Genomic DNA, 24,857 nt, shown 5'->3' with positions numbered 1-24,857 from the left:
CCGCCCATTCTGTGGGCTCTCATCATTCTCTTCCCCTTTTCATTCTCTCCTTCCCTGTTCTAGGTCGCCATCTTGGACCATGCGTCAAGATGGCGCCCCCCAGTCCCAGAGGCAGAGCCCAGGAGCGCCGGGGAGCCTGCGCGCGCACGTGCTCGGGCGCGGAAGGGTGGGGGCCGTGATGTCAAGACGTTGCCCCGCCCCCGGTGGTCGCTCCGCCCCCGGCCCCACTCCGCCTTCCTCTCACCGGGCGAACCCGGAAGTGGAGGAGGAGGTGCGGCGGTGGTGGCAGAGAGGGCAGGCTCTGGCGGAACCGTACCAGGCAGCGTGTCTGGGGTTGGGGGCGAGGGGGCGGGGCTGAGCGGCCTGGGCATCCTGGCCTGGACGGGGCGGGGGAGGCCATGGCCTCGGCAGAGTTGCAGGGGAAGTACCAGAAGCTGGCTCAGGAGTATTCGAAGGTACCCGTCGTATGCGGGGAGTAGGGGGTCCCCGGCCCTGCGGCCTCGGGTTGCCTTGGCAGCGACTTGTCGGGACACAGGGGGCCGGGGGAGGGGGGAACGTGAGCGCGCCTCTTCTCTCTCCTCCGCCTCTTCTGTCCACCATTACCGTGCCTCCACCTGCAGCTCTCAGGAGATGGGGCCGGGCGGTGTCTGGGTGCGTGTGCGTTTCTGCGGGAAGGAGCAGGAGTTTGAGTCTTCCTTCTCACTGAACTAGCGGGCTTGGGCTGGGATGTCAGAAATCCTGGCTTCCGCCTCTGGTGCTGGTCGGGAGGGGACGGGGAAAGGTGAGGACCATCCCTCCACGGCTGCTTCCTCAATTTTCCCAGCCCAGCGATGGGAAGGATCAAGCTTTCTCCTTTCCCACAGGGATGATATGAGGATAAAGAGATTTAAATGCCCCCAGTCAAGTCAGGAGTGTAAATAGAGTCATGCGTGTAAACTGCTTCACCAGAGATGGGTGGTTATAAATGGGTTCAGTGCTTTGGCAAGATGTTGTCTGAAAATGATTTTGAAAGCTTGAGTGCTAGGGCTGTGTCCTTTTATCTCTCTTTTTCTTGGATCACCTGGACTGGGGAAGAGCACCCAGCAGGTGCTCAATACATGTTGAATTAAGCAAAGTAGGGACCTGTCCCTTCGTTGTATTTATGGCATCAGTATTTTAAACGATGGAACCCTTTTCTCGGAGAAGGGTGGTGCTGCTTTAATGGGTAGGGTGGTTCTGCCTCAAGAATATTCTAATGAAGTACTGAAAGCAGAATCTTACATTTTGGGAAATTGATTCATTAGTCATTAAACTTCGTTTTCAATGATCTTGGCATTCATGGGAGCAACTGGAAGACTTGGTCCCCTTTTTACAATTTGGAGAAACTGAGACACATTTTTTAATTTCATGTAACAAATATGCACCCGGGCAAAATGAAATATTCTTTGAAAGATAAAACCTGTGCCTAAACATACACACTTAAGTCTTTTGGCCATCAAATGGGAGCCTTTTGGGATGCTACACTTATTCCATGGGTGCTACCATTGGCAAAACTTCTTGTGTTTCCATTTGAATTTGCCTTAAGGGCCTGTGGCATGATGTTAGTGATGGCAAGTTTTTATCCTTTGAAGGAATATTTTTTTATTTGAAAGGGCCAGAACTTATCTGGAACAAATCCGTGTGATGAAGTGTGGTGGGTGGAGGATGACAGTACTCAAACTTGGCTCTACTATTTTGGGGTGAAAATGTTTCATGAGTATAAAGTAAGAAGGGGGCTGATTTTCTCTTCTGGAGAGTAAACAAGCTCACAAGGCAATTCCAAATGGCAGAAGAGTTCCAGAAATATTTTGCACAGTGACTGCATTGCTGAAATAATTGTATAGCCTCCCAAAAGTAATAAAAACTTTGAAAGATTTTCTTATTTTGGATTTGTAAGCTCTTTTGTTCAGCAGACAATTAGTGCCACCTGTGAACAATCTGCCGGGCCCTGTTGAGTGAGGCAGAGTTCCACCTTAAGGAGAACCCTTTAATAGAATGTTCAACTGTTGTACATAATTATGATACAAGATGACAAGTGTTAGCTCAGTGGGAGCACAGAAGAAATGGCGGGTAAGGGTAGAAGTTACTTAGATTGGGGAGTAGGGAATAGGGAGGAAGGGATGGATGGTAGTGCTCCAGGCAAAGGAGACAGTCTCTGTTTGCTGACATCAAGGCACATTCGTTCAGATACACGACAGAGAGTGGTGAAATATGGTTGGAGGGATAATTTGGACCCGATCATGAAGGGTTGTGGATGTCAAATAAAAAGTTTGAGCTTTGAGTAACGGAGAGACGTTAAAGGTTTTCGAACAGGAGAGTGACATTGCTTTTAGAAAGAAAACTGGTAGCTGTGTGGAGGATGGACTGAAATGGGGAAAGATTGGTGAAAAGAAGACCAGACTATAGGCTCTTTGAATAATTTTGGGGAGTGTAACGTAGGATTAAATAAAGTTTTGTGACTGTTGAGATGGAGAGGGGGGCTTAGATTTAGGAATTATGGTTAAAAAATATGGTTTAGTTTACCTCTTTTTTGTGTGCCTGCTTTGCACATAGCAGCAAACTTATGAAGGATATAAAGGTGTCAAGGCAGTCATCCTTGTGTCTCATTCATTCTGTGGGACGTGATGAGTGAGGGAAGACTGAGAGTTGACCCTGAAGGTTTCCCAGGGACTGCTCTGAGGGAACACCACTGCCACTGGCAGAGGAAGGTGGGCAGGAAGGTGAGCCAGTTTGGAGCGAAGTTTAGGTGCAATCATAGTATTTATGGTTGGAAGGTACATTGAAGCTATCTTATTCCCGTAGTAGCTTGAGATGATGTTGGGGTAATTGCTGAAAATTTCTAGTGGAGAGGGACTGGCTGAAAGTCAGGACAAAGGCCAAAGCTTTTGTAATAATTCCCATAAAGACAATAGTTCCCATAAAGACAATAGTTGAACTTTGAGAGTTAATCACTTTAGGTAAATTCTTTGGGGAACACCTGTGGGAAGGATGTGACAGTAGGAGGAAATGCTAAGGAGACTATAGGAGGTCTGCCAGACTTCAGGTTATCTCCCATATTGGGCCAGACCATTTTTCATCCTTTTAATTGCAATGTGATGGAAATGCCAGAATGTGAGAACACTGATTGGTCAAAAGATTTCATGTGCTTTTCACTCCCTGTCAGTTCTAGTGCCAAGCAATTTCTAGATAAGATCTATGCTATCGATACCTTCAGCCCTGTGCCTATGGAAGTGGGTATTCTACCTTTTTGATCGCTTCCCTGGTGCAGAAATTGTGGGCTGATGTTGAAATCCAGTTACATCTTTTTCCTTATTTAGGATACAAAGAAAAAAGATTTCCTTTTAATATGTAGAAGGAGGCCTACAAATCAAGAGAGCAGCAAGCGTGATCCCTAAACCAAGGACATTTGCAGAATCTTCTCATGCTTATTTAATGCAGATCTTGGCCTGTGTTCCGGGAAGGGGCCCATTTCTTCCTTTGTAACTTCTGTCATCATCTTTTTTCCCCCTGAGAAGGAAAAAAGCAGTATGAGGAGCTCCCATTAAAGAGACTGAGAGTTTCATTAGATAAAAGATGAACCATGGAGGCCGAAGCAGGTGAGAATTTCTGAGGTGGACAGGTTGCTAAAACAGTGTTATGGAAAGGTCAGTAAAAGTGGAGATTAAGACCCTCTGGTTTGGGCAATTAGGCGATCACTGGAGGCTTTAAACATTTCTGGTTTAACAGAGTTTGGGGGAGGGGAATGGTATGTAGAAGCTGGTTTTCAGAGATTTATGAAGTTAATAGGTAATAGACGGAGGCTGCCCCTTTGAGACGTGAGGGAAAGTTAATCAAGCCCTCAGTTTTCAAAGACCATTTCTTACTTGGTGTTTCTTCCACGGCCTGCTCTGCTTCTGATGCTCTGGTATATCTTATTCTGGAGATGAGGCTGAGCATGCAGTCCTGGCTCATTTGATTTCAGCCTGCTTTCTCTGAATGGGCTTCTGCACTCTTGCCTGGCACCATATTAATGTGTAGGCAAGTTTGAAGTTATGATCTTTCCAGTGTTTGTGTTACTCTGGGTTCTCAAAGTGTAGACCCTGGATCAGCATCATCAGTGGCTGGGAATGGGTTAGAAATACAAATTCTTGGGTCTACCCAGGACTTACTGAATCTGAAACTGGTGGTCAGACCCAGCAGTCTGTGTTGTAACAAACCTCTCCAGTCATTTGGGTGCATACCAGAACCATTGCTCAGGAAATGGTGTCAGTATAGTAGCTATTGCTCAGATAATCTTTTTTTTTTTTATTTTTTATTTTTTTTTTTTTTATTTTTTTTTTTTTTTTGTGGTACGCGGGCCTCTCACTGTTGTGGCCTCTCCCGCTGCGGAGCACAGGCTCCGGACGCGCAGGCTCAGCAGCCATGGCTCACGGGCCCAGCCGCTCCGCGGCACATGGGATCCTCCCAGACCGGGGCACGAACCCGCATCCCCTGCATCGGCAGGCGGACTCTCAACCACTGCGCCACCAGGGAGGCCCCAGATAATCTTTTTAAAGCTCTTTTCAAGGCAATAAAAGCCAATGGGGGGACTTCCCTGGTGGTCCAGTGAGTAAGACTTCACGCTCCCAATGCAGGCGGCCCGGGTTCAATCCCTGGTCAGGGAACTAGATCCCACATCCTGCAACTAAAGATCCCGAGTGCCACAAGGAAGATCCCACACGCAGCAATGAAGATCCCATGTGCCACAACTAAGACCTGGCACAGCCAAGTAAATAAATAAATAGTAAAAAAAAAAAAAAAAAAAAACTACAGTAATCAAAACAAAACAACATGATGCTGGCAAAAAAAAAAAAAAAAAAAAAGCCAATGGGAAAGGTAAACATCCATTATTTCTCTAACAGTTGACTTTGCAATTGATGCTTCTTTTAGTTACAAAGGAGATTGCCTTTTGAAACTTTTTAGACTTATACTCTTAGAGATGCTCATTTTGGCAAAGGATCAGTCTTGATTTGGTGTGTTTGCTTTCCAGATAGCAGGGCTTGGCTGACCCTGATTGATCGCCCTCTCTTGTAAGAGAAATAGACTCTGGGGCTGGATTGGATTAAAATGGAGTATCAGCTTTTTTCTCCCCTAATGTGTAGGGTTCACTACTAAAGATGGATTGGAAACCGGTCTGTGTTCAGTGCTATCCAGTGGAACTTTCAGGAGAATGAGAATGTTCTGCATATTTGCTGTCCAGTAGGGTGACCACTAGCATGTGGGGCTATTGAGTAATTGAGATGTGGCTAGCTGAGCTGAGGAAATGAATTTTGGATTTTATTTACATAATTTAAGTTTAAATAGGCACATGTGGATATGGCTACCCTGTTGAGCTGTGCTGGCTTAGCCCCTAGATCATCACAAACGTAAGTGTCTATGTGACTCACCTGAAGACCTTGTTAAACTGCAGATCCTTTCTCAGTAGGTCTGTGGTGGGTCCTGAGATTCTGCTCCTAGGTGATGCTGCTGCAGCTGTCCGCAGACCGTACTTTGAATAGCAACGCTTTAGGAAGACAAGGGGTGTCCTACTCACTTCAATTCAGCTGAATTTCCAACCAGTCCCTGGTGAGGCAGCTAGATTACAGAATTGGGAGTGGGGGTTTCGTCCTAATGAATTTCCTTGCATGGGAGCAGGAGCTAGAGAAAGGGTCTCGTTTGAGGGCAGCTCTGAAAAAAGGTTTTCTTCCCAACTCAGTGACAAAATGACCCCAGCCATTAGTACATAGTATGTAGCCTTCACAGTTACTTTATCCTTTTCCATGGCGAGGAGCAAGTTAGTAGGCAGAGAGAAAGACTAAGTGGTACTCCCAGCACTGTAGAATACCTAAAATGTTAGAACTGGGAGTGTTTTTAAGGATCATCCAGGCCAGAGATACTGAAGCTGTGGTTTGCAGATGACTCAAGTGTGCTGAAATCAGGGTTTTGGTGAGGCTTAGAGATGGGCATCAGGTTATCTGTTGCATACATTACTTTGTAATGGAGAAAAGCTATACATGTAAAGATTTGTTTTATAGGGTCATAAAACCTGTATAAATGTCAGAATGTCCATTGTATGGAAACAGTTATGTAAGAGTGATTCTAACACAGAAGATTCTAGCTATCTCTTATAGTTGTTTAATGTGTTGCATTTAAACACCTTTTATTTACAGCACTTAATTTGATTAATTAACTAAAATTTTATTGAGTGCCTTCTCTATCCATAGCATTGATCTTTCATTGTACGCAGGAGATACAAGGAAGTATACTGTAGTCTCTATTGTGAAGGACAGTTTAATTGGCAGATGGGACTTGAGTATAGAAATCATACATAAATTAGTAAACATAAAATGTACTGCTTTAAAAAGTAAAAACCGAACAGTTTAAATAAGAGATGTCTTGTTACTAGCAAGTGCCCAGGGAACTGAGGGCAAGGTCACTGTGGACCATAGGGGCACTATAGAGAATGGTTAGAGAAAATTTATGGAAGAAGTAGGACCAGAGTAGGAAGTAGGCTCTAGAAGAACAGTTGGGGTTTGGTTGGTCAAAATGAGAAAAGGCTGTGTTTTCAGAGTAAAGGTAAAGCTAATCAAAAGATTACGACACACTATAGTGATAGTGTGTTGTAATCTTTTGATTAGCTTTACCTTTACTCTGAAAACACACTGACATATATACACTACCAAATGTAAAATAGCTAGTGGTAAGCTGCGGCATAGCACAGGGAGATCAGCTTGGTGCTTTATGTCCCCCAGAGGGGTGGGATAGGGAGGGTGGGAGGGAGGCTCCAGAGCGGGGGGGGATATGGGGAATATATGTATACATATAGCTGATTCACTTTGTTGTAAAGCAGAAACTAATAAATGTTATAAAGCAATTATACTCCAATAAACATGTATTTAAAAAAAAAGATTACAACACAATGAAAAATGAGGTTTGAAAAGGACTAAGAGGGTTTCTGAGCTGGGATTCAGAGGACCATTTCTCTACTGGATGGAACAAAAGTGCGTGGCACAGCTGCTGGAAATAGGCTATGTCACCTTCTGGAGAATTTTTCTGTCCTAGTGGAGACTTCAGGGCAGTTGTTTCTCAGTTACATCCACATCCACTGGAGTCTCCACACTAGTCTCCTAGAGGCATTAGTGACCATCGGTAACTGTTTCTGAAACAAACACTGCCTTTGCCTCCCACTGTGGTGAATGCTGGTGAGGAGAAAGATAAGATTCTAAAAGACCAGACTGGTCACAGTAGTATCCGCATTTGACAAGATGTTGGTCAGTAATGCAGAGATGTGGCAGTAGTGATGCTGAAATGCAGGAAGATGCCAAATGCCAAGTGCAGGTAACAAGGCAGTGCAGTAGGCCAAGCTTCTCCTTTTCTACCTACCAAATAATAGAAAGGGATTTTCGATAAGTATTTCTAAAAGCTGCATTTTCTCTTGAATGTTTCCATTGAAACTGTGTTTGAATTGTTACCAATTTAGCAAACAATATTTTGCAAAGGAAAATCGAAATCATTTTTCATTCTAATCAGATTAAGTTCCAAACAGCAGTAATTTGAAAATTTTAATTTTGCTTTTATGACAGAGTAGGCTGTTCAGTTTGCTTTATGTAGCTTACCCGTGTGCCTTAAAAATTAAAGGTGAGGGTTTTTTTGTTTGTTTGAAAACTGATGTAGTTCTGGTCCTACAGAAAATTGTCAGTTCAGCACGTTTCAAGCTTCATCCCTAGTCCTTGAGGCAGTCATTAGGACCTTCTAAATACCACACGAAGAAGATCAGAGAGCAAAGTTAGAACAGGGGTATGAAATGAAACCTAAAGACTGAAGTAGTATCGCTGTCCTTTGGCTATATGGATTTGAAAGTATGTATTGAATTTTCTTACCTAGGTAGCACATTATCCAAGAATATGTTGATATTGCTTAAAAGATAAAATACTACACAATGGAAGTCAACATTAAAGTGGTATTTATTTCTCTCTTCTGAACTTCTAGAGCAGAGTGTGAAGAGCCTGATAGCAAATATTTTAGGCTTGGGGCCATATGGTTTCTGTTGCATCTACTCATCTCTGTCATTGTCACACAAAAACAATCATAGATAATTCATAAATATTCAAATATTCCTACTCTTCTGGCATAGAAAAAGGTCATTTCTGTTCTCAGGAGACAGATGTGAGCTATGCAGAACTAGAAGTAGATTTTTTTTTTCAGCTCATAGATAACATTGTCCCATTCATTTAGTTTCTCAGAGAAGAACCTGGTCTTTCATGGTCTCTGTACTGAGTCCTCAGAAAATTAGTCTGTAACCCTTTTGCTTCAGCTACACTGGGCTGGTATATTTATACTCACATGCTCTGTGTTGTGCTTGCTGATAACTACAGAAGGTTTATCTTTCAAAACCCTGCTGGTGGTGGTGATATAGATGTATACCTAAGTAGAAATTCATCAAGCTGTATAATTTCTGTTTTGTATATTTTATTTAAATAAAGTTAGACCTCAATTAAAAAGAATAAAACTGTGAAAGAAGCCCAAGTCCTATCTCTTCAAAGGCTTCTGTCACCTCTCCAGCCCACTACTTTTCTCATTTATATGTAGCTTTATAAAATAGTAGCCAATATTGTCTAATGACATTATGCCTGGAGTCAAAACTGCTGGTGTTTGAATCTCAGCATTGCCACTGAACTTCTCTGTACCTTGGTTTCATCTGTAAAATGGCGATAATTATAGCACCTATTTCATAGGGTTGTGAGGATTAATGAGGTAGTGTATGTAAAGTATTTAGGACAGTGCCTGGTATGTAACGAGCATTCAAATGCTAGCTGCTATTATCAATTTCTAAATTGAGCTTGCTTCTTAGTTACTTTTGTACACTGCTTCCACTGATGCCTGATTAAAAGTCCTCCATTCCTGAGGCTATTGCGGGTGATGATATTTGCATGACTAATGTTAGGCACGGTGTACTGCTGGGTATGTTGATGCCCTATACTTTGATTTTCTGTTGAATTCTTATTCCATAATCAGTCCAGTTGTATGTATTTTACAGATGAATGGTGTGTCAGAGTTTCAAGGAAAATGACATACTCAGTGCCCTATTTTCTATTGTATTAGTTTTTATTTAGGGAGGTGATTGGTTTCATAGAAAGAACCATGTACGGGAAGTCGAGAGACCTGGATTTTAGTCTCAATTGTGCATTGATTAGTTTTATGTCATTGGGCAGCTCAGCCTTTGTGTCCTTATTTGTAAAATGGCAGACTGATGATCTCTACTATTCTCTTCCGGGCCAATATTCTTGTTCTCATATATATGTGAGCAGATAGTTACTCAGTGTACTGATTCCTGTAAAGTTATGGTAAGTGGTTTCCTTGCTATAAGTGATTGCTTTATATTAAAAATTAATTATTACCTCCTCTGTTTTCAGCTTCGGGCTCAGAATCAGGTCTTGAAAAAAGGTGTCGTGGATGAACAAGCGAATTCTGCTGCTTTAAAGGTAGGCTACAGGGTATTTTGTGTTGTGAGGGTTAGGTTAGTGTTTGGTGAAGCTCACAGCAGGGAATTCAGCTCAGTTTTCTGGGTTAAATTCCCAACTCTGACAGTGACTCACTAGGAATAGGGGAGGATAATAGAGTTTTTTTTGTGTTTAACTTTCCTACTTGCTTAGGTATGAATGTAATGTGCTTTGACTTCCTTAGCCAGAAATTACAAAAATGTATTGTTGGACTGTATGTAAGGCATTTCTCTCATACCTTGCTTCTCTCATAGCTAAATTCATCAGGATTAATGGGGCTTCTTATCTGGCTTCATCTGATAGCACTCTGTGGGGCTGTGTCATATTCATGTTTATATACCCAGCATTCAGCCGATGGTTGTCCCCTACTAAATGGATTTGAAAGTGTGAATCATTTAGTCCATTAATCTTGCTTTGAGGTCGAGCTGTTTAATAGTAATAACCTGTGTTAATGAGGACTGTTTGAGTGATACATCTTACCATCAGCACCTTTAACTGAGAGGAGAAATATGGTGGGAGTTGCAGGAATATGTTTCTACCTCATTTTAGTCGGCATATAATAAGTCCTGCTTAGTGATATTTTTAATTGGAAAAATTAATTCGAGGATATGGATTCCTTCTTGGTCAAGTTTCAGTTAAATATACTGCCTACCTCATTCTTTCACTCTCTCCCTTGCTTCCTCTTTAGAGAAAAGGGCTTAAGATTCCCTTTACTCTTCTCTCTTTCTGGAGTAGGCCCCAACCAGTGACATATCCTTAGACTTTCCACTCAGGTCTCCAAGACCCAGAGATATGTCCTTTCACTTGGCTGGTGTTGGATCCTCCACTAGAGAAATCTGTCTCTTGAGGACGCTCCCTCCTCAGGTGCTGTTCCGCAGACTCAGGGCTGAGATAGTTCAGAGCATCTTACCCATACTCCCAAAGCTCTCTGCGCCCAAGCTGAGATGATTAAAAATAAGCTTTAAAGTCAGGATATGTTAGCCAAGTTATTATTTCGCCTAAATCACTGAAGAAATGATTATTATCTCTCCTCATGATGTTTAAAACCTATTACTGGGGAAGGTATTTCCTAGCTCATCTTAGTAGCCCACTCTGGTGTTTGACACCCTCCTGTTGCTGGCTGTGTTCAATTAACTCTGTGATAGTGGCCGTGGTGGCAACAACAGGCTCTATTTATTGAGCACCCACTGTGTGTCAGGCATTACGCTAGCACATTACATCCATTATCTCAGTTTTCACAACAGCTCTGTGAGGGCAGACGCCACTATTATCGTCCTCATTGCAGAAACTAGGGTTTACAGAGAGGTTGGGATGGATGTCTTCTGAAATTAATGATTGGCTAATGAAGTTGGAACATTATTCAACTAGTGATTAACTAATTATAAGGATGTAAAGAAATTACTTTATGTTTTACTATTCATCACAGTGGTCATTAAAATTATAGTGAGAATGACAGTTTGCCAGTTTGCTCAATGGGAATGTTAGGATGTCTCTGTTAGAGTAGGCGTTTGATTATATTGGGTTTGTCTCTTCAATGAGTTGTTAGATACAGTAAGCATTCATTGATTTGAATTTCTATAATTTGAAATATATAGTAATTTGGACATGGGCTGGGCCTAAGTTTACCATTGAACTTCAAGTAAAAATTAAGGACTTACTAAACAAACAACAGAAAAGGAAAATGTTTTCTCTTTAATGAAAACATATTCTATCCCTCTAGCTGTGCCCTCAACATGCAGATAATGTCAATAGATTGCAGACACCAGCCTCTGGTTTTTAGGTTGCTGTTTCAATATCCTTAAATTCCCTATTCATTAAAACTTGACCTCTTAGCTTTATAGTGGTTTTTCAATGAAAGTAATAAAAGCACAGATCTTTCAATATATGGTAGTATATGGCCATCTGTGTTTGATTACCAGTGAACACAAAGTTGTCAGAACGTCGTAAGGAATATATAGTTAGAATAATTTTTTTTTTTTTTTTTTTTGGTCACACTGCGTGGCATGTGGGATCTTAAATTGGGGATCTTAAGTTGGGGAACCAGGGATCGAACCCATGCCCCCTGCATTGGAAGCACAGAGTCTTAACCACTGGACCGCCAGGGAAGCCCCAGAATAATATTTAAAAAAAAAATAGAGTGAAACTAAATATTTCTCTTGTTTCCCATTTTCTTACCCTTACCATGGTATAAACAGTACAGAATGGTCAGTAGGAGATGTGTTGTTTAGATTTTGTTTCTATTTTCATTTTAAAGCATCCGAAACTATTCTTGTGATAGGATAATATTGATTTTTATCTTTGACAAATCAGAATAATTTAAAGTGTATTAAAAAGACTTCATTTCGACTGACTTAAATTCAAGGAGGATTTATAGGAAATAGTGAATACAAATATATTTCTTCCATTCTTGCTTACTGAAGGGCATCATCAGTAAGTCTAAGGTTCTCTTTAAACTTTCAAGTTTATAAAATTGTAGCCTCAGACTTTGTGTCTGCTCACTGCCAGACACAAGTATAACAACATTATATAGCAACACGTAGTTGTGGATATTTTACTCTAAGTCGATGACTGTTACTTCAGTACATATACTCTTTTACTTTTATTTTTAAATACGCTTGGTTTGGCCAGAAAATGATTTTGTCACAAAACAGAGCTAAAAACATAGGAACTGTAATGATAAACATACAACTTGAATTCCTTAAAGCAAGAGGTTTTGATTATATTTTGGTGAAAGAAAAGATATTTTGTTTTCATTATTTTTAAATGTTAAGGCTAAATTACAAGGAATGGTCTCTTTTCACTTTGTTGTAGGAACAACTGAAAATGAAGGATCAATCACTGAGAAAACTGCAGCAGGAAATGGACAGTTTGACATTCCGAAATCTGCAGCTTGCCAAGAGGGTAGAGCTACTTCAAGATGAACTGGCTCTAAGTGAACCCCGAGGCAAGAAAAACAAGGTAGGTCAAGTAAAAGCAAGTTAGTGTGACCTTGTCATTAGGTACAGACATCTCCAGGCCATCCTGGTTTTAACAGAAGACCTCACCTCCAAATACTCTAAAAGTTCCATTATTACACCTGGATATTGGGTTAAGAAAGCAGACATTTATTATTAATATATACCAAGTATTAGAGGCATTTTCATATGGAAGTGAGTTTTCAAGAATTTATTAGGAGCCAACATGCACATAGTTGGTTTAGTGACTGAGAAAAGTGAAGGGAGTATCTCATATTGGTCAAAATTATTGATATTTTTTAGTTATACTGAGTTGCCATTAACCCAAGGTAGGGCAGATAGAATGAGAAACATTGTCAAAGTGTAACTGCTGTCTGTGAAAGTAGCAGTTGAAGTACTCATACATTAGGCTTGTAAGTTTGTTGCAGATGTATTTTCTTCGGGTGTTTATTCTTAGGAGTTCAATTTGGTATTCTTGTCCTGAGATGTAAATATAATTTTTTCCCTTCTGGTTTTATGTAGTGAGGTGAGATTCTGATTACTCTAAGATGGATGATCCAGTACTTTTGATCATTCTGTGATTTAGAAGTTGCTTCTTTTTTAAGGGCAGGAGCTAGTGATTGAGTCTTTAAAAGTCTTGTATGTTTGTAGAACAGCACCCCACAAATGTGTGGATTGAGGCAATAATAATAGAACGGTTGGAGGGAAGAAGGCCCGCAGTAACTCTGAAGCAGCATGGTGTGGAGGGAAGAGCGCTGGCTTTGGAGTTGAGCCCAGGCTTGAATTCTTTGTCTGCCATTTATAGTTCTATGGCTTTAGGCAAATTTTTTAGCCTTGCAACCTCAGTTGTGGGGAAGATACTCTCAGATTTGTTGTCAGGATTAAATGGGATCATGTAAAAGTACCCAGGACTGTATTTGCCATATGATGGGCAGTTGACATAATTATGTGTTAGTACATTTCCATATGCATTTCCCCTACGTGGAAGAATTCTCTAGAGTGGTAATTTTCAAATAAATGGGGAAGAGAGAGGGCAAAACAGATATGTATTAGAATCACTTGGGAAACTGTCAAAATACACATGCTCTGGAAATTCTGGAAGACCCTTGGGGAGGGAATAGCCATCTGTATTTCACACATGCTCCCCAGGTTAGTGAGATCCTCTCCCAGGGCTGTTTTAGCAGAGATTTGGGTATAATTACTTCTGAATTAATTTTAATAAGAGCTTTCCACATTTGGAAGCACTAAGGACCCAGAATATGTCATTCAACAGTGTTCCTTGTGTGCACATACCTCTTGTGTTCGCATTTAATGTTTATTTGTTTGTCTGTTTGTTACATAGCTGCTCCATTTTCAAAGGGCTTTCTAATCACTGGTTCACATTGGATCAGTAAATGACTTCATTTTAAGTGAGGAGTGAAGCACAAGAAAGGCAGAGGAGGGTGGTGACTGATGTCTGAACAGTTCATTGTTAGGCTGTCCCTTGAATAGTCTCACTTCTGTGTGTATTCCATGAAAACATGTTCATTATTGGCTCTTAAATAGTGCTGTTTTATGTAGAAAAAGTTAATATTGGTAAAAAGGCAAAAGGCAAGTATTTTTCATAATCTTTGAGCTTTTTCCTTCTGTTTATTTATAATAGCTTTATCTTATGTTTTTTAAATTAGAGATTTATGTGAACTTCTGTATAAATGTGTTTTTGTGAATGCTGTTAATTTCTTAAAGGAGTTTTAACAACTCAGACTCATGGAATTGGTAAAACTGTCATTTCCCAAACCAAAAGATAATTGAAATGATATTTATTAGCATATTTGTATTGCTAGCTCTCTGGGTCTGCTCTGTCTTCCAACAGAACTACTCCTGAATTCATCTGCAAAGAATAGTGAGCCTTATCTGTTATTTTCTCTCTCTTTGTTAAGCTTTCCTGCTCATTGCAATATTTGCAGTTCCAACTTGTGTCACATAGGAAAAGTTAAATGATGGACTGTATACCTTTTGCAGGATTGTTTGAGAATGGTGAACACGTAGAAGAGACAAGCTACTAAGGTGATAGAGAATCTGTGTACCTTAGGATGTTTCTCTAAAGGATGAAAGTTATGTGGACATAACTTATTCTTTCCATCAGAAAAGTGGAGAATCTTCTTCTCAGTTGAGTCAAGAGCAGAAGAGTGTCTTTGATGAAGACCTGCAAAAGAAGATAGAAGAGAATGAACGGTTGCACATACAAGTGAGAAAATCTTTCTGTTTTTCCATATGAATTTAAAAATGGGTTGTATGATATGCAATGTGGAAAAACCAGTGCAAGATAGAGTGTTTTGTGTATGGGTGGGTGTTTTAATGTTTCCTGTGGTCCTTAGGTATATATGTCACTGTCATTCATTCATTTCTTAGATCTCATTCATGTTTTAATACGGATGTGTGCTTTGAGTATGCACTTGTTCAGAGGACAGCAGAATAACTTCATAAGTTAACAATAAAGAAGTATACTGGGCACTCTGCATTTTATATAGGAGATGGTTGGATGGATCATTTAGATGGGGGCTTATCAATAAGTAGTGTTTGCTTTTTAATTTATGACAGCTTCGTTGGTTTTTATCTGTTTCCCTGTTAGTCTGTAAGGTCTCATTAGTGTATAGACCATGTCGGTTTTGTCTGCCCAGCCTCAGGATAGGGCCTCACTCATGGCAGGCCCTCAAATATTTGTGGAATGTTGAGTAATCAGTGTCTGCTCCAAACCATTCAGCATATTTTAAGAGTCATAGGGTAGTGTATTCAACTATGCCTCCTGATTTTTTGTGTGAAATGGTGAGCATAGTCAAACAGTGGAAAATAAATATGCATTCTCAGCCTTTGAAAATGTTTACAAAATGAACTTTTGACTTCATGAATTTTGTGTTAAGTATTCATAATTCTTAATTACTACTGGCTTCTCATTAAGGAAAGGAGCCTTACCTGCTTCAGGAGTAACACCTGTTTGATTTTTGATTATTTAATTGCAGAAGTCAGCCTAACAGAAAAGTTATACCCTGGTCAGTTGAGTTCTCTGTGTGCCAGAAATGGTTTGAAATAGAAATCCATGAGCCTGGGAGGAAGGAGGTACAGGCTTTGGAGTCAGTCTGTGGCTGTGAGACATTTGACAAGTTAGGTCACCCCTTGAAGCTTCTGTTTCCCCATCTGTAAAGGAGGGATTACAAGTACACCACCTCTGACCTGCCATGAGGCTCCACTGAGCTCATGCCTGTGTGGTTTTGCACAGTGAGCATATGGAACCTTATGGAAGTTGCTCAATGATTAGTCGCTGCAGTTGTTTTCTCTTCATTTGTATATATTGGGATGTTGTGAGAACACATCATGATCTTTCCTTTTCAGTTTTTTGAAGCCGATGAGCAGCACAAGCACGTGGAAGCAGAGCTGAGGAGTCGGCTGGCCACTCTGGAGATGGAAGCGGCCCAGCACCAAGCTGTGGTCGATGGCCTGACCCGGAAGTACATGGAAACCATCGAGAAGCTGCAGAACGACAAGGCTAAACTAGAGGTAAGACCCGCCGTTGGTGAGAGCATGTGAAAAAATAGTCCAGGCTTTTGGAAATCATCCACCTGCTTTATAGAACAAAAGTTAGCTGTTCAAGACAGGACTGCTGCCTGCAGCGTCTCCTCAGCGAGCTCACATCTGTGGCCTGAGACGTCTGCTCCTCTTTTTTTTTTGACAGACCAATATGCATATAATTTTGGTTAGTTATATTTGTCACACCACATTTCTAGCAAATTGAACACAATTTCAAGTAAATAGCTATATAAAATTTATAGGGGAAAACCAGAAAATAAAAAAGAGAGTAGAAAAATTTTTTCTCTACCTGCAGGATTTCAAAATGGAAAGCCAAACAATATAGTTTGGCATAGTTTATTTTTTTTAATTTTTAATTTTTTTCAATTTTATTGGAGTGTAGTTGATTTACAATGTGTTAGTTTCAGGTATACAGCAAAATGATTTACACATACACATATATTCATTCTTTTTCAGATTTTTTTCCCATATAGGTTTATTACAGAATATTGAGTAGAGTTCCCTGTGCTTTTTTTTCCTTCTAAAATTCAGGTAAAATCTCAGACTCTAGAAAAGGAGGCCAAGGAATGTCGACTTCGGACAGAAGAATGGTATGTGGAAACGTGAATTCCAAGGGACCCTGAAGTGAGAATCAGAAGACCCGAGTTTTGGTGTAGTAGCTCCTCTGTCTTAATTTTCTCACATTGGCAATGAGACAGGAGTAAATCATCTCCAGGGTCCTTTTCAGTTTTGTTATCTCTGGGACCTTATGAATTCTTTGTAGAGTGGCCTGTGCATTAGTCCTCAGCCTGCAGATGTTTTGGACTGTGGCAGATGGCATTCTGGGGCTCCAGTACTGAGGACTGGATCCTTTCTGTTTTAGACTACTCTAAAGAGAAGACCTTCTGAGAGTCCCAGGCAGGAAAACTGACTAATGATCATGGTGTCAACCTTTTAATTTTAAATAATTTTAAATAAAATGAGGTTATGCGATCTATTGATAATTTGGAGATATTTACATCTTAAAATATTACTTATCTCTAGGCAGTAAGAGCATGCACCAACATTTATTTGATAAATGACATATTTTAGGTTTTAATAGGATCAATCAAGTGCATTTTTTCAGTTTAGTTGCATTGAACTTGCATGGTGTATCTATGCTCTTAATTGAATCAAAACCAAAAATGATCAGATTTTCAGCTCAAGGGAAAAAAAAAAACGCTTTAATACTTTAAAAACGTTTACCATAATACTTGGACAAATATTTATGTGTTGTAAAGAGAAAATTTATGAGTTTGAAATGGCTCTAAGATTATTTTGAGCTTGGGGAGATAAACTTAAAATTGTATAAGATATTGGGACTGTGATAAATTCTTTGAAACTTCCAGTCATTCAACAGGAGTCTCAGGAGCTTTAGAATCAAGGCTTAGTATTTTTCTTATCTTCATTTTTTTTTAACAACTCTCTACTACCAAGGGTATCCCAGATGTCAGGTACCATCCTCTGAAAGCCTGATACAGCTGTTGAGGTAACAAGCAAATGATGGTCTACTGTCTATTGATAATGTGGTTTTGTATTTTTTCTTTCAGTCAGTTACAGTTAAAGAATCTTCACGAAGATTTGTCAAGTAGATTAGAGGAATCCTTATCAATCATCAATGAAAAAGTACCTTTTAATGATACAAGTAGGTATTATGTACAGTTTTCCATTATTTGCAACTCTGACCCTCTTTATCATAGCCAGCTAATTAAAATAATTTGTAATCTATTTGGCAGAAAATCTCATTGGCCTAACAGAGGGTTGCTTTCTTTTTGTCCTTTTGATCAGCTTTGGCCTTCATGTTTCATAGGGAGATTTTAATTTGTCACATAAGTATTCTGAAGCTAGGCTTCTTGGAAAAAGCCCACATTTTAAAATTGCATGTATTTAACATATCCCAAGGTGAAAACCAACCTGCACATAAAGTACCTGAATATTTGTACAAGAAATTTGATCATGGTGGGTGGCAAGGTGGGAGAGGAGTAGGGGGATGGGTGGGAGGTGAATCTTCTTAGCCTGGTATCTCCTGCCCTTCGGACAATCCCCAGAGATAGTTAGGGAGTTGACTTGGATAAGCCCTGCTTCCTGCTCATCCTGGGAATGGTCTGGTAATTTCCACAGCCAAGAGCAACAAAAAGAAGTTAAAAAAAGAAAAATCAACTTACATATATAACAGATGCCAAATTTGTAACCTTTAGACAGGTATTAAGTCTAAACCTTGAAGACAAAGAAAACAATTGTTTTGCTGCAGAAACTTAAATTTAAATTAGTACACATTTCCTTTTTTACAATTATATCATTGAAATTAATTTTTGACTTCTTCTCAATTTTTCTTAGGGAAGGCCTAAAAAAAGAGGGAAGAAAAGACACCAAAGAAAAATAGCACTTTGCTCTAACACTGAAATCAGAATATGTCATTATTATATCAAAAACCTAAATTCATCTGAAAACAACACCTGTTACTGCTTTCTACATTAATGTAAATAGCACCAGCATACTTTGATCCACTAGGCTTAAAACCTTGGCATTTCATTTTCTCCTTATTCCTTAGTCATCAGGTTCTAATCATTTCCTTCTGAGTCTCTTTGGGTTTATCCTTTCTTTTCCGGTACTAGTTGTCACCCTATTTTAGGTTCTTACCATGTCACAAGTAGGGTACTACTTTTAGTTCCGAAATATTTAGAGATTATTTACTGAAAGTCTGAATGGGTGGGGAGCACAGGATATGCAAAGGCGTATAAGACAAAAATCTCTACCTACCCTCAAGGAATTTATAGTCCAGTAGGGGAGAAATAAGGTACAGAAATATCTGAAATATAATCTAAGCTATTCCATGAAGAACCTCTTGGGGTTTCAGAGTAAGGATGATTACTACTGGTGGGGTTGTTTGGGGAAGCCTTTTGGAAGAAGTGTGCTTTGAGCTGGGCCAGGATGCAAAAGTAGGTTTTATTGGTCAGAGAGGTGAGGGAGAATGAGCCAGGGAATTGCATGGACTGTGGTTATGTAGGATAAAGGTGCTGTCAGGGCCTGACAGCAGTAATTAGTTAAGTATGACTGGAGGCTAGAGTGGGTGGGATGTGGAGGCCAGTGATGGGTAAGTTCTGAAAGGGAGGGTGGGGCTGGACCCTCAAGTTCTGGGCAAAGGACTCGGGGGGACTTAATTTGCAAGTCAGTAGGTTGTTGCAGAAGCTTTTGGAAATGTCTTGGTGAAATTTGTGCACTCACAAAGTTCATCTGGCAACAGAGTGCAGACTACCCTGGAATGGGAGAAGGGGGCTGATGCTGTTGTGATGATAGTCCTGGTGTGCTGCGATGGGGGCTGGAGCCCGAGTTGTCAGGGAGATGCAAGGCGGCAAGGGGACAACAGGAGGCAGTGTGGTGGAAAGATGTGGTGCAGCTGACAGAAATCAAAGAGGCAGACGGGGAGCAGGTTTATGGGAAAGATGTTGACGGTAACTTTGTTGTGGCTTAATATTCTAACAGATCGGTGTGCATCTCTTTACCTACTGGTGTGTACATTTGTGAATAAAAGCCTAGATCTGGGGAGAGAAACTGATGTTGACCCAACTGGGATGGATGAGCCCCCCTGTTGGGAGTGGTGGGAATGAGGGGTGCAGAGTACAAAGAGGCCTGTGCAGAGTGCACTGCAGGGATCAGGAAGGGAAGGGGCTGAGGGGGAGAGAAGCTGGGAAATGGGGTGAGCATTTCTTATTTCTCAGTTAAGCTCTTTTTTTGTAAATGTAAAATGACTTAATGAACAGCCATTTTTGTTTTGTAGAATATAGTCAGTATAACGCCCTGAACGTTCCAGTCCACAATAGGAGGCATCAGGTAAAGATGAAGTTTTTATTTTCAGTGATGTGTGTGTCAAACTTTTCAGAAACACCAATTAGTTGTTTGGGCCTCTGTTTAGTGCACCAAATCATTGCGTTTAACTTTTCTTTTCTTTTCTCATACATTCTTAAAAATTGTGTAACTTGCTGTTTTTTGAATTTGTACATAATGTAGATTTTTGCTGTCTCTTGTCTGATAACATTAGAACTGAATTGTGGGATGTACTGATTTTTGAGTCATACCTTTCTTTTAGGTTTTGCACTTAAACAGTCTAGGTTAAGTTGAGAGGTATATTTACCAAAACTGGCAGCTTTCTATTGTAATTTACTTAGACAGTAGTATTAAAATCTAAGTGGGAGCAAATGAATTTAATTTAAATTAAGGAATAATTATACTAGAGTTCAAATGTTTCTCAAAAGCAGACTTAATAGAGTTGTTTGGGAGTAATAACTTGATAGTTGACTTTAACTGTATCCTTTTCATTTTAAAGCTGAAGATGCGGGATATCACTGGGCAGGCCCTGGCTTTTGTTCAAGATCTTGTCAAGGGTCTTCTGAACTTTCACACCTATACAGAACAGAGGATTCAGATTTTTCCTGTTGATTCTGCCATTGACACTATATCTCCATTGAATCAGAAGGTACATTTAACTCAGGATACCTTTTGTTTGCCCTGAACAAACGTGGAGACTTGTTACTAATTATCAGACCACTTGTGTGCCTCCGCCAAGTACTGTGGAGGACGTAGGAAAAGCTACAAGTCGTAGTCTTTACCCTCAAGGTAAAATACGGCAAACGTGGGGATTCTTAAGAAATGAAATAGTAAGGGAGTTGTTAAAGACCTTAGTGTGAGTGAGTGGTATGGGCAGTAAGTGATATGAGGTCATCAAGGAGGGGAGATTGCTGTCGGTGGTAGTGTCTGGAAAGGTTCTTTGGTGATTTAACTGGACTTTGAAAAATGAGCATGATTTGCATAGGAGGAGCGAAGCGGGGTGGGTATTTTTTCACTGCGGAAGAGGGAAAGACATGAGCAAAACCATGGAGTAGGAAACCATAGGGAGTATGCACGTAGTCACATACCACCACTTTTGCCATATTGTACTGGTAACACAGACTGGCCCTGACACAGTGTGTGAGGGTGGGTGTTACTCAGAGCCAAGAATAGCAGGAGGTGGGGATTATTGGGGCCATCTTGAAGGGAGGAAATTAGGGGACTTGCAATAGATGAACTCTAAGTGCCCCATACTGTGGTGTCTGAAGTGAGTCATGCCACTCTCTACTTACCTGATTCTTCTCATCAGCTTTTTTTTGGTGTCTGTGTGTGCATCATGCAGTATTTCCAGGATGTGAATAGTGTGTATGTCCACAGATCCTGTTAGTATAGCAAAGGCTTAGATTCTGGAGTCATACTTCTGGGGTGGCAGCCCAGTTCTGCCACTTTCTATGTCCCCTTGGTCAGTTTATTTAACCTCTCTGTGCATCTTGAAAATGGAGGATAAAGTACCTACCCCACAGGTATGTATGTTTGAGGATTTAATGAGATAATACATGTACAGTGCTAAGAACAGTGCTTGGCACATAGTAAGTACTCAGTAAAGGCTAGCTCTTACCATCGTCATCATGCTGCCGTACTCATAGGAAGCCCTCAGCAAATGCTTGCTTTTCATCAATCTTCATCTGACTCCACAAATCTTTTGAAGTTCATAAAAATTAAACTTTGGGCCTTTGAAATGCTCTTTAATATCACCGTGGGAAGAAGCTTTCAGATGACCTGGGTAAGGAAAATGGAACTGCAGCATTTTAATGTAGTTATATTTTCTTTTATACTTCCTATAATATAAAAACATTTTTTTCCACTGATTCTTTGTCCATTATTTTATTTTATTTACTTTTAACTTTAATTATTTATTTATTTGTTTGTTTGGTTTTGGGGGTTTTTTGGCCACACTGCCTGGCTTGCGGGATCTTAGTTCCTCAACTAGGGATTGAACCCGGACCCCAGCAGTGAAAGCGCTGAGTCTTAACTACTGGACCACCAGGGAATTCCTGCCATTACTTTATTTTAGCTTGTTGCCATATTATGCCCACACAGCGAGAATCAAATATGTTAATCTTAACAGAAACATTTCATTCCTTTGAAGAATTCATATTTTTCTCAATATTTTACCCTTGGTGCTTTGGCCTCTGAAAGGCCCTATGTGATTTTCTATTAAGTCTGTATTACTGAAGATTCAGAAACCATTTGTTAAAAGATGACCAAAGCGTTTAGACTTGTTCATAGAATCATAAAGTAGACGTTTATACCTGAGCTTAGAGTTCAACTTATTTACAGCTCTAAAGATCGAAGCCCAGAGAGACTGAATTTCCCAGGGCCATATATCTGTATAGTTCGCAGTAGGGCCAATTGAATCACCTATCTGCAAAATGAGACCTTACATTTCTATACTGAGAAAACGAAATTTGAGCCATTATACAGTATTTAGAAAACTGAGATATTTCACAAGTGAAAAATTAACTTCTTGCTTCTCAATTGTCTAAATGCCTTGGGATCTTTTTCTGAATCTATTCTTCATACTGAATTAGTCCTTTGTAAATATTACAGTATCCGTGACAGTTATAAAAGTTTTTATATTCTCATTTTGATGATAATTACATCCCTGGAATTTGTTAACCTTGAACATTGTATACAGTGAAAATAAGAAACTGTACTTAAAAGTCTTTTGCTTCTAAAAAATGAGTTAAATTAAATGAGTTATATAACACAAAAACTGTCATACAGTTTTGATTACCAAACTTTTTTTTTTTTTTTTTTAACTGGGACCCCTATGAAGAAGGAGTTGTTTAGACAAGAAGGCCTGTTGGTGCTGTGTTGTAAATAGTATCCCCTCCCCATTTGCTTCATTAATTATGTCATCCCTCTTCTAGTTCCTCATTTTGCAATGGAATGGGGACTTGGGGATAATATCTAGGATTTTAGAGGGGAACTCTGTGTAAAAGCCTGATTTCCCAAAAAAAGTTTTCAAAAGAATTTAGGTTTAAAACTCAGCGAGTCCATTTACAAATGTTTTGCTATTCTTTATTTTCCAGTGATTTAACTCACAATTCTTTCCCTTCTATTTAGTTCTCACAGTATCTTCATGAAAATGCATCCTATGTCCGCCCTCTTGAGGAAGGAATGCTTCATTTATTTGAAAGTATTAGTGAGGATACTGTGACTGTCCTGGTAATTTTCTTCTATGTTTTACTTCTGGAAATGGGAGCTCTTCTTTTTCAAATGACACTATTAACCTTGAAATTTTTTCTTTTCCAGGAGACAACTGTGAAATTGAAAACTTTTTCAGAGCATTTAACCTCTTACATATGTTTTCTTAGGAAGATTCTTCCTTATCAGTTAAAAAGGTACTTACCCTCGGGGCCAGGGAGCTTGGGGAATTGCGAGGTGTCATCTGAGCTGTGCTGGAGTTAGTAAAGTAATAACATGTGCTGCTTGTGATCTGCCTGACCTTTCTGCACCACAACCAATTTGGACTTTTGTGAAAACGGAAAGTCATAGTTTGAGCAGCACAAACTTATATTTAAGAAAATTGAATTGTAGTTTGTCAGCTAGGGTTTTTTCAGTATTCTGTACTGAGATGACTACTATAACCACATAATGCAATATGAACCAGTATTTTTAATGATTGTGAATGACACATTTATTGAAGGAAATATTTCATTTTGGGGTATTTTTTATCCTTTTACTATAAACCTCTAGATGGGGGTTATAATAGTTAACCTCTACATTGCAATTTATAATCCTTAGGTTTCTTTGAAATAGTATATTGTTTTTATTATTGGTGATTTATTTAAGTTATAAAGTAAAAACTTTGTTTACATACTTCAGCCCTCATAGGATATGTCATTAAGTAACCTTAAATGCTCCATTTTAAACATTTCTGGAAAGGCAAGAGAAAATAATTTATGTAATTGGAAATTTGAGAATACTGCCTGTACATTTTGATACTTTTGGTCTAAAACTACCAAGAGTCCTAATTCATCTAAATCTTTTCATCCTAAGATTTAGTCTTTAAAAAAAGTAATCAAAGAATAATACAACTCGAACATAGGAGAAATAAGAGCATATATGTAGTATAGTATATTGCAAAATAAGGTTTAGGAAATACATAGATGAATAACTTACAGATGTTGAAAATATACAAGTAATTATAGTTTTTAAGTCCTTGTAAAACTAAAGTAGTAGGTTTTAGCTTTTCAATAATATGAAATTTTATTATTAAAAATTAATGTGTTGGGCTTCCCTGGTGGCACAGTGGTTGAGAGTCCGCCTGCCGATGCAGGGGACACGGGTTCGTGCCCCGGTCTGGGAGGATCCCATATGCCACAGAGTGACTGGGCCCGTGAGCCATGGCCGCTGAGCCTGCGCGTCCAGAGCCTGTGCTCCGCAACGGGAGAGGCCACAGCAGTGAGAGGCCCACGTACCGCAAAAAAAAAAAAAAAAAAAAAATTAATGTGTTAAGAGCCATCTTATTTCCTAATTCTAACCTAACAAAGGTATTTCAGTAACTGAATTCTATGATTTGTGCACGTGACAGAATTTTAGGAATCAGGGTATTATGATAAACTAATAATTGTGAATTACAGTTTCATTCAGATCCTTAAATATTTTAGTTCAGTATAATTAAAGTTTTTTTGAAAATTGACTCTGGAAGTTTAACACTAAATTGAGCACACTTTATTGATTTGGCTTACATTGAAAAGACTCTAAGAACCATTGCAAAACTTCTAATTGCCAAACATCTGCTCTTCTTATCATCTTGTGACTTCCCCTTCTCCAGGCTCCTATCCCATTCCTTACCTCAGGATGGCATATATAAGCCTCAGTTGCCCCACTTGCCCTTGAGTCTCATTGTCTTTGTGGACTCCCCTACATATGTAATTAAATTTGTTTTTCTCCTATTAAAAAAAAAAAAGAA

At 39.7% G+C, this 24,857-nt stretch overlaps 1 protein-coding gene across 4 annotated transcripts in view; it reads left to right on the top strand.

Moving 5' to 3' along the window:
• Window positions 1–383: 383 nt before the first annotated feature.
• Window positions 384–24,857, top strand: part of PPP1R21 (protein phosphatase 1 regulatory subunit 21) — a gene marked incomplete at its 5' end in the record, with an annotated part of 60,553 nt that continues 36,079 nt past the window's right edge. For 2 of the 4 annotated variants that reach the window (XM_079721125.1, XM_079721124.1), the window contains 11 exons: window positions 399–455; window positions 9,429–9,497; window positions 12,327–12,473; window positions 14,595–14,696; window positions 15,839–16,003; window positions 16,565–16,623; window positions 17,602–17,696; window positions 19,830–19,882; window positions 20,376–20,525; window positions 23,006–23,107; window positions 23,195–23,283. In XM_079721125.1, the coding sequence (XP_079577251.1) occupies window positions 399–455; window positions 9,429–9,497; window positions 12,327–12,473; window positions 14,595–14,696; window positions 15,839–16,003; window positions 16,565–16,623; window positions 17,602–17,696; window positions 19,830–19,882; window positions 20,376–20,525; window positions 23,006–23,107; window positions 23,195–23,283 (1,088 nt within the window). Of the gene's footprint in view, window positions 456–9,428; window positions 9,498–12,326; window positions 12,474–14,594; window positions 14,697–15,838; window positions 16,004–16,564; window positions 16,624–17,601; window positions 17,708–19,829; window positions 19,883–20,375; window positions 20,526–23,005; window positions 23,108–23,194; window positions 23,284–24,857 lie in introns of all 4 variants that reach the window. The other 2 variants (XM_079721122.1, XM_079721123.1) reach the window with 2 other exon arrangements.

The sequence above is a fragment of the Hyperoodon ampullatus genome (assembly GCF_949752795.1).
Source record: "Hyperoodon ampullatus genome assembly, chromosome: 15".
Lineage (NCBI taxonomy): Eukaryota > Metazoa > Chordata > Mammalia > Artiodactyla > Ziphiidae > Hyperoodon > Hyperoodon ampullatus.
Note: the sequence above shows the minus strand (reverse complement) of the source record. Positions and strands in the feature narration are given on the sequence as shown.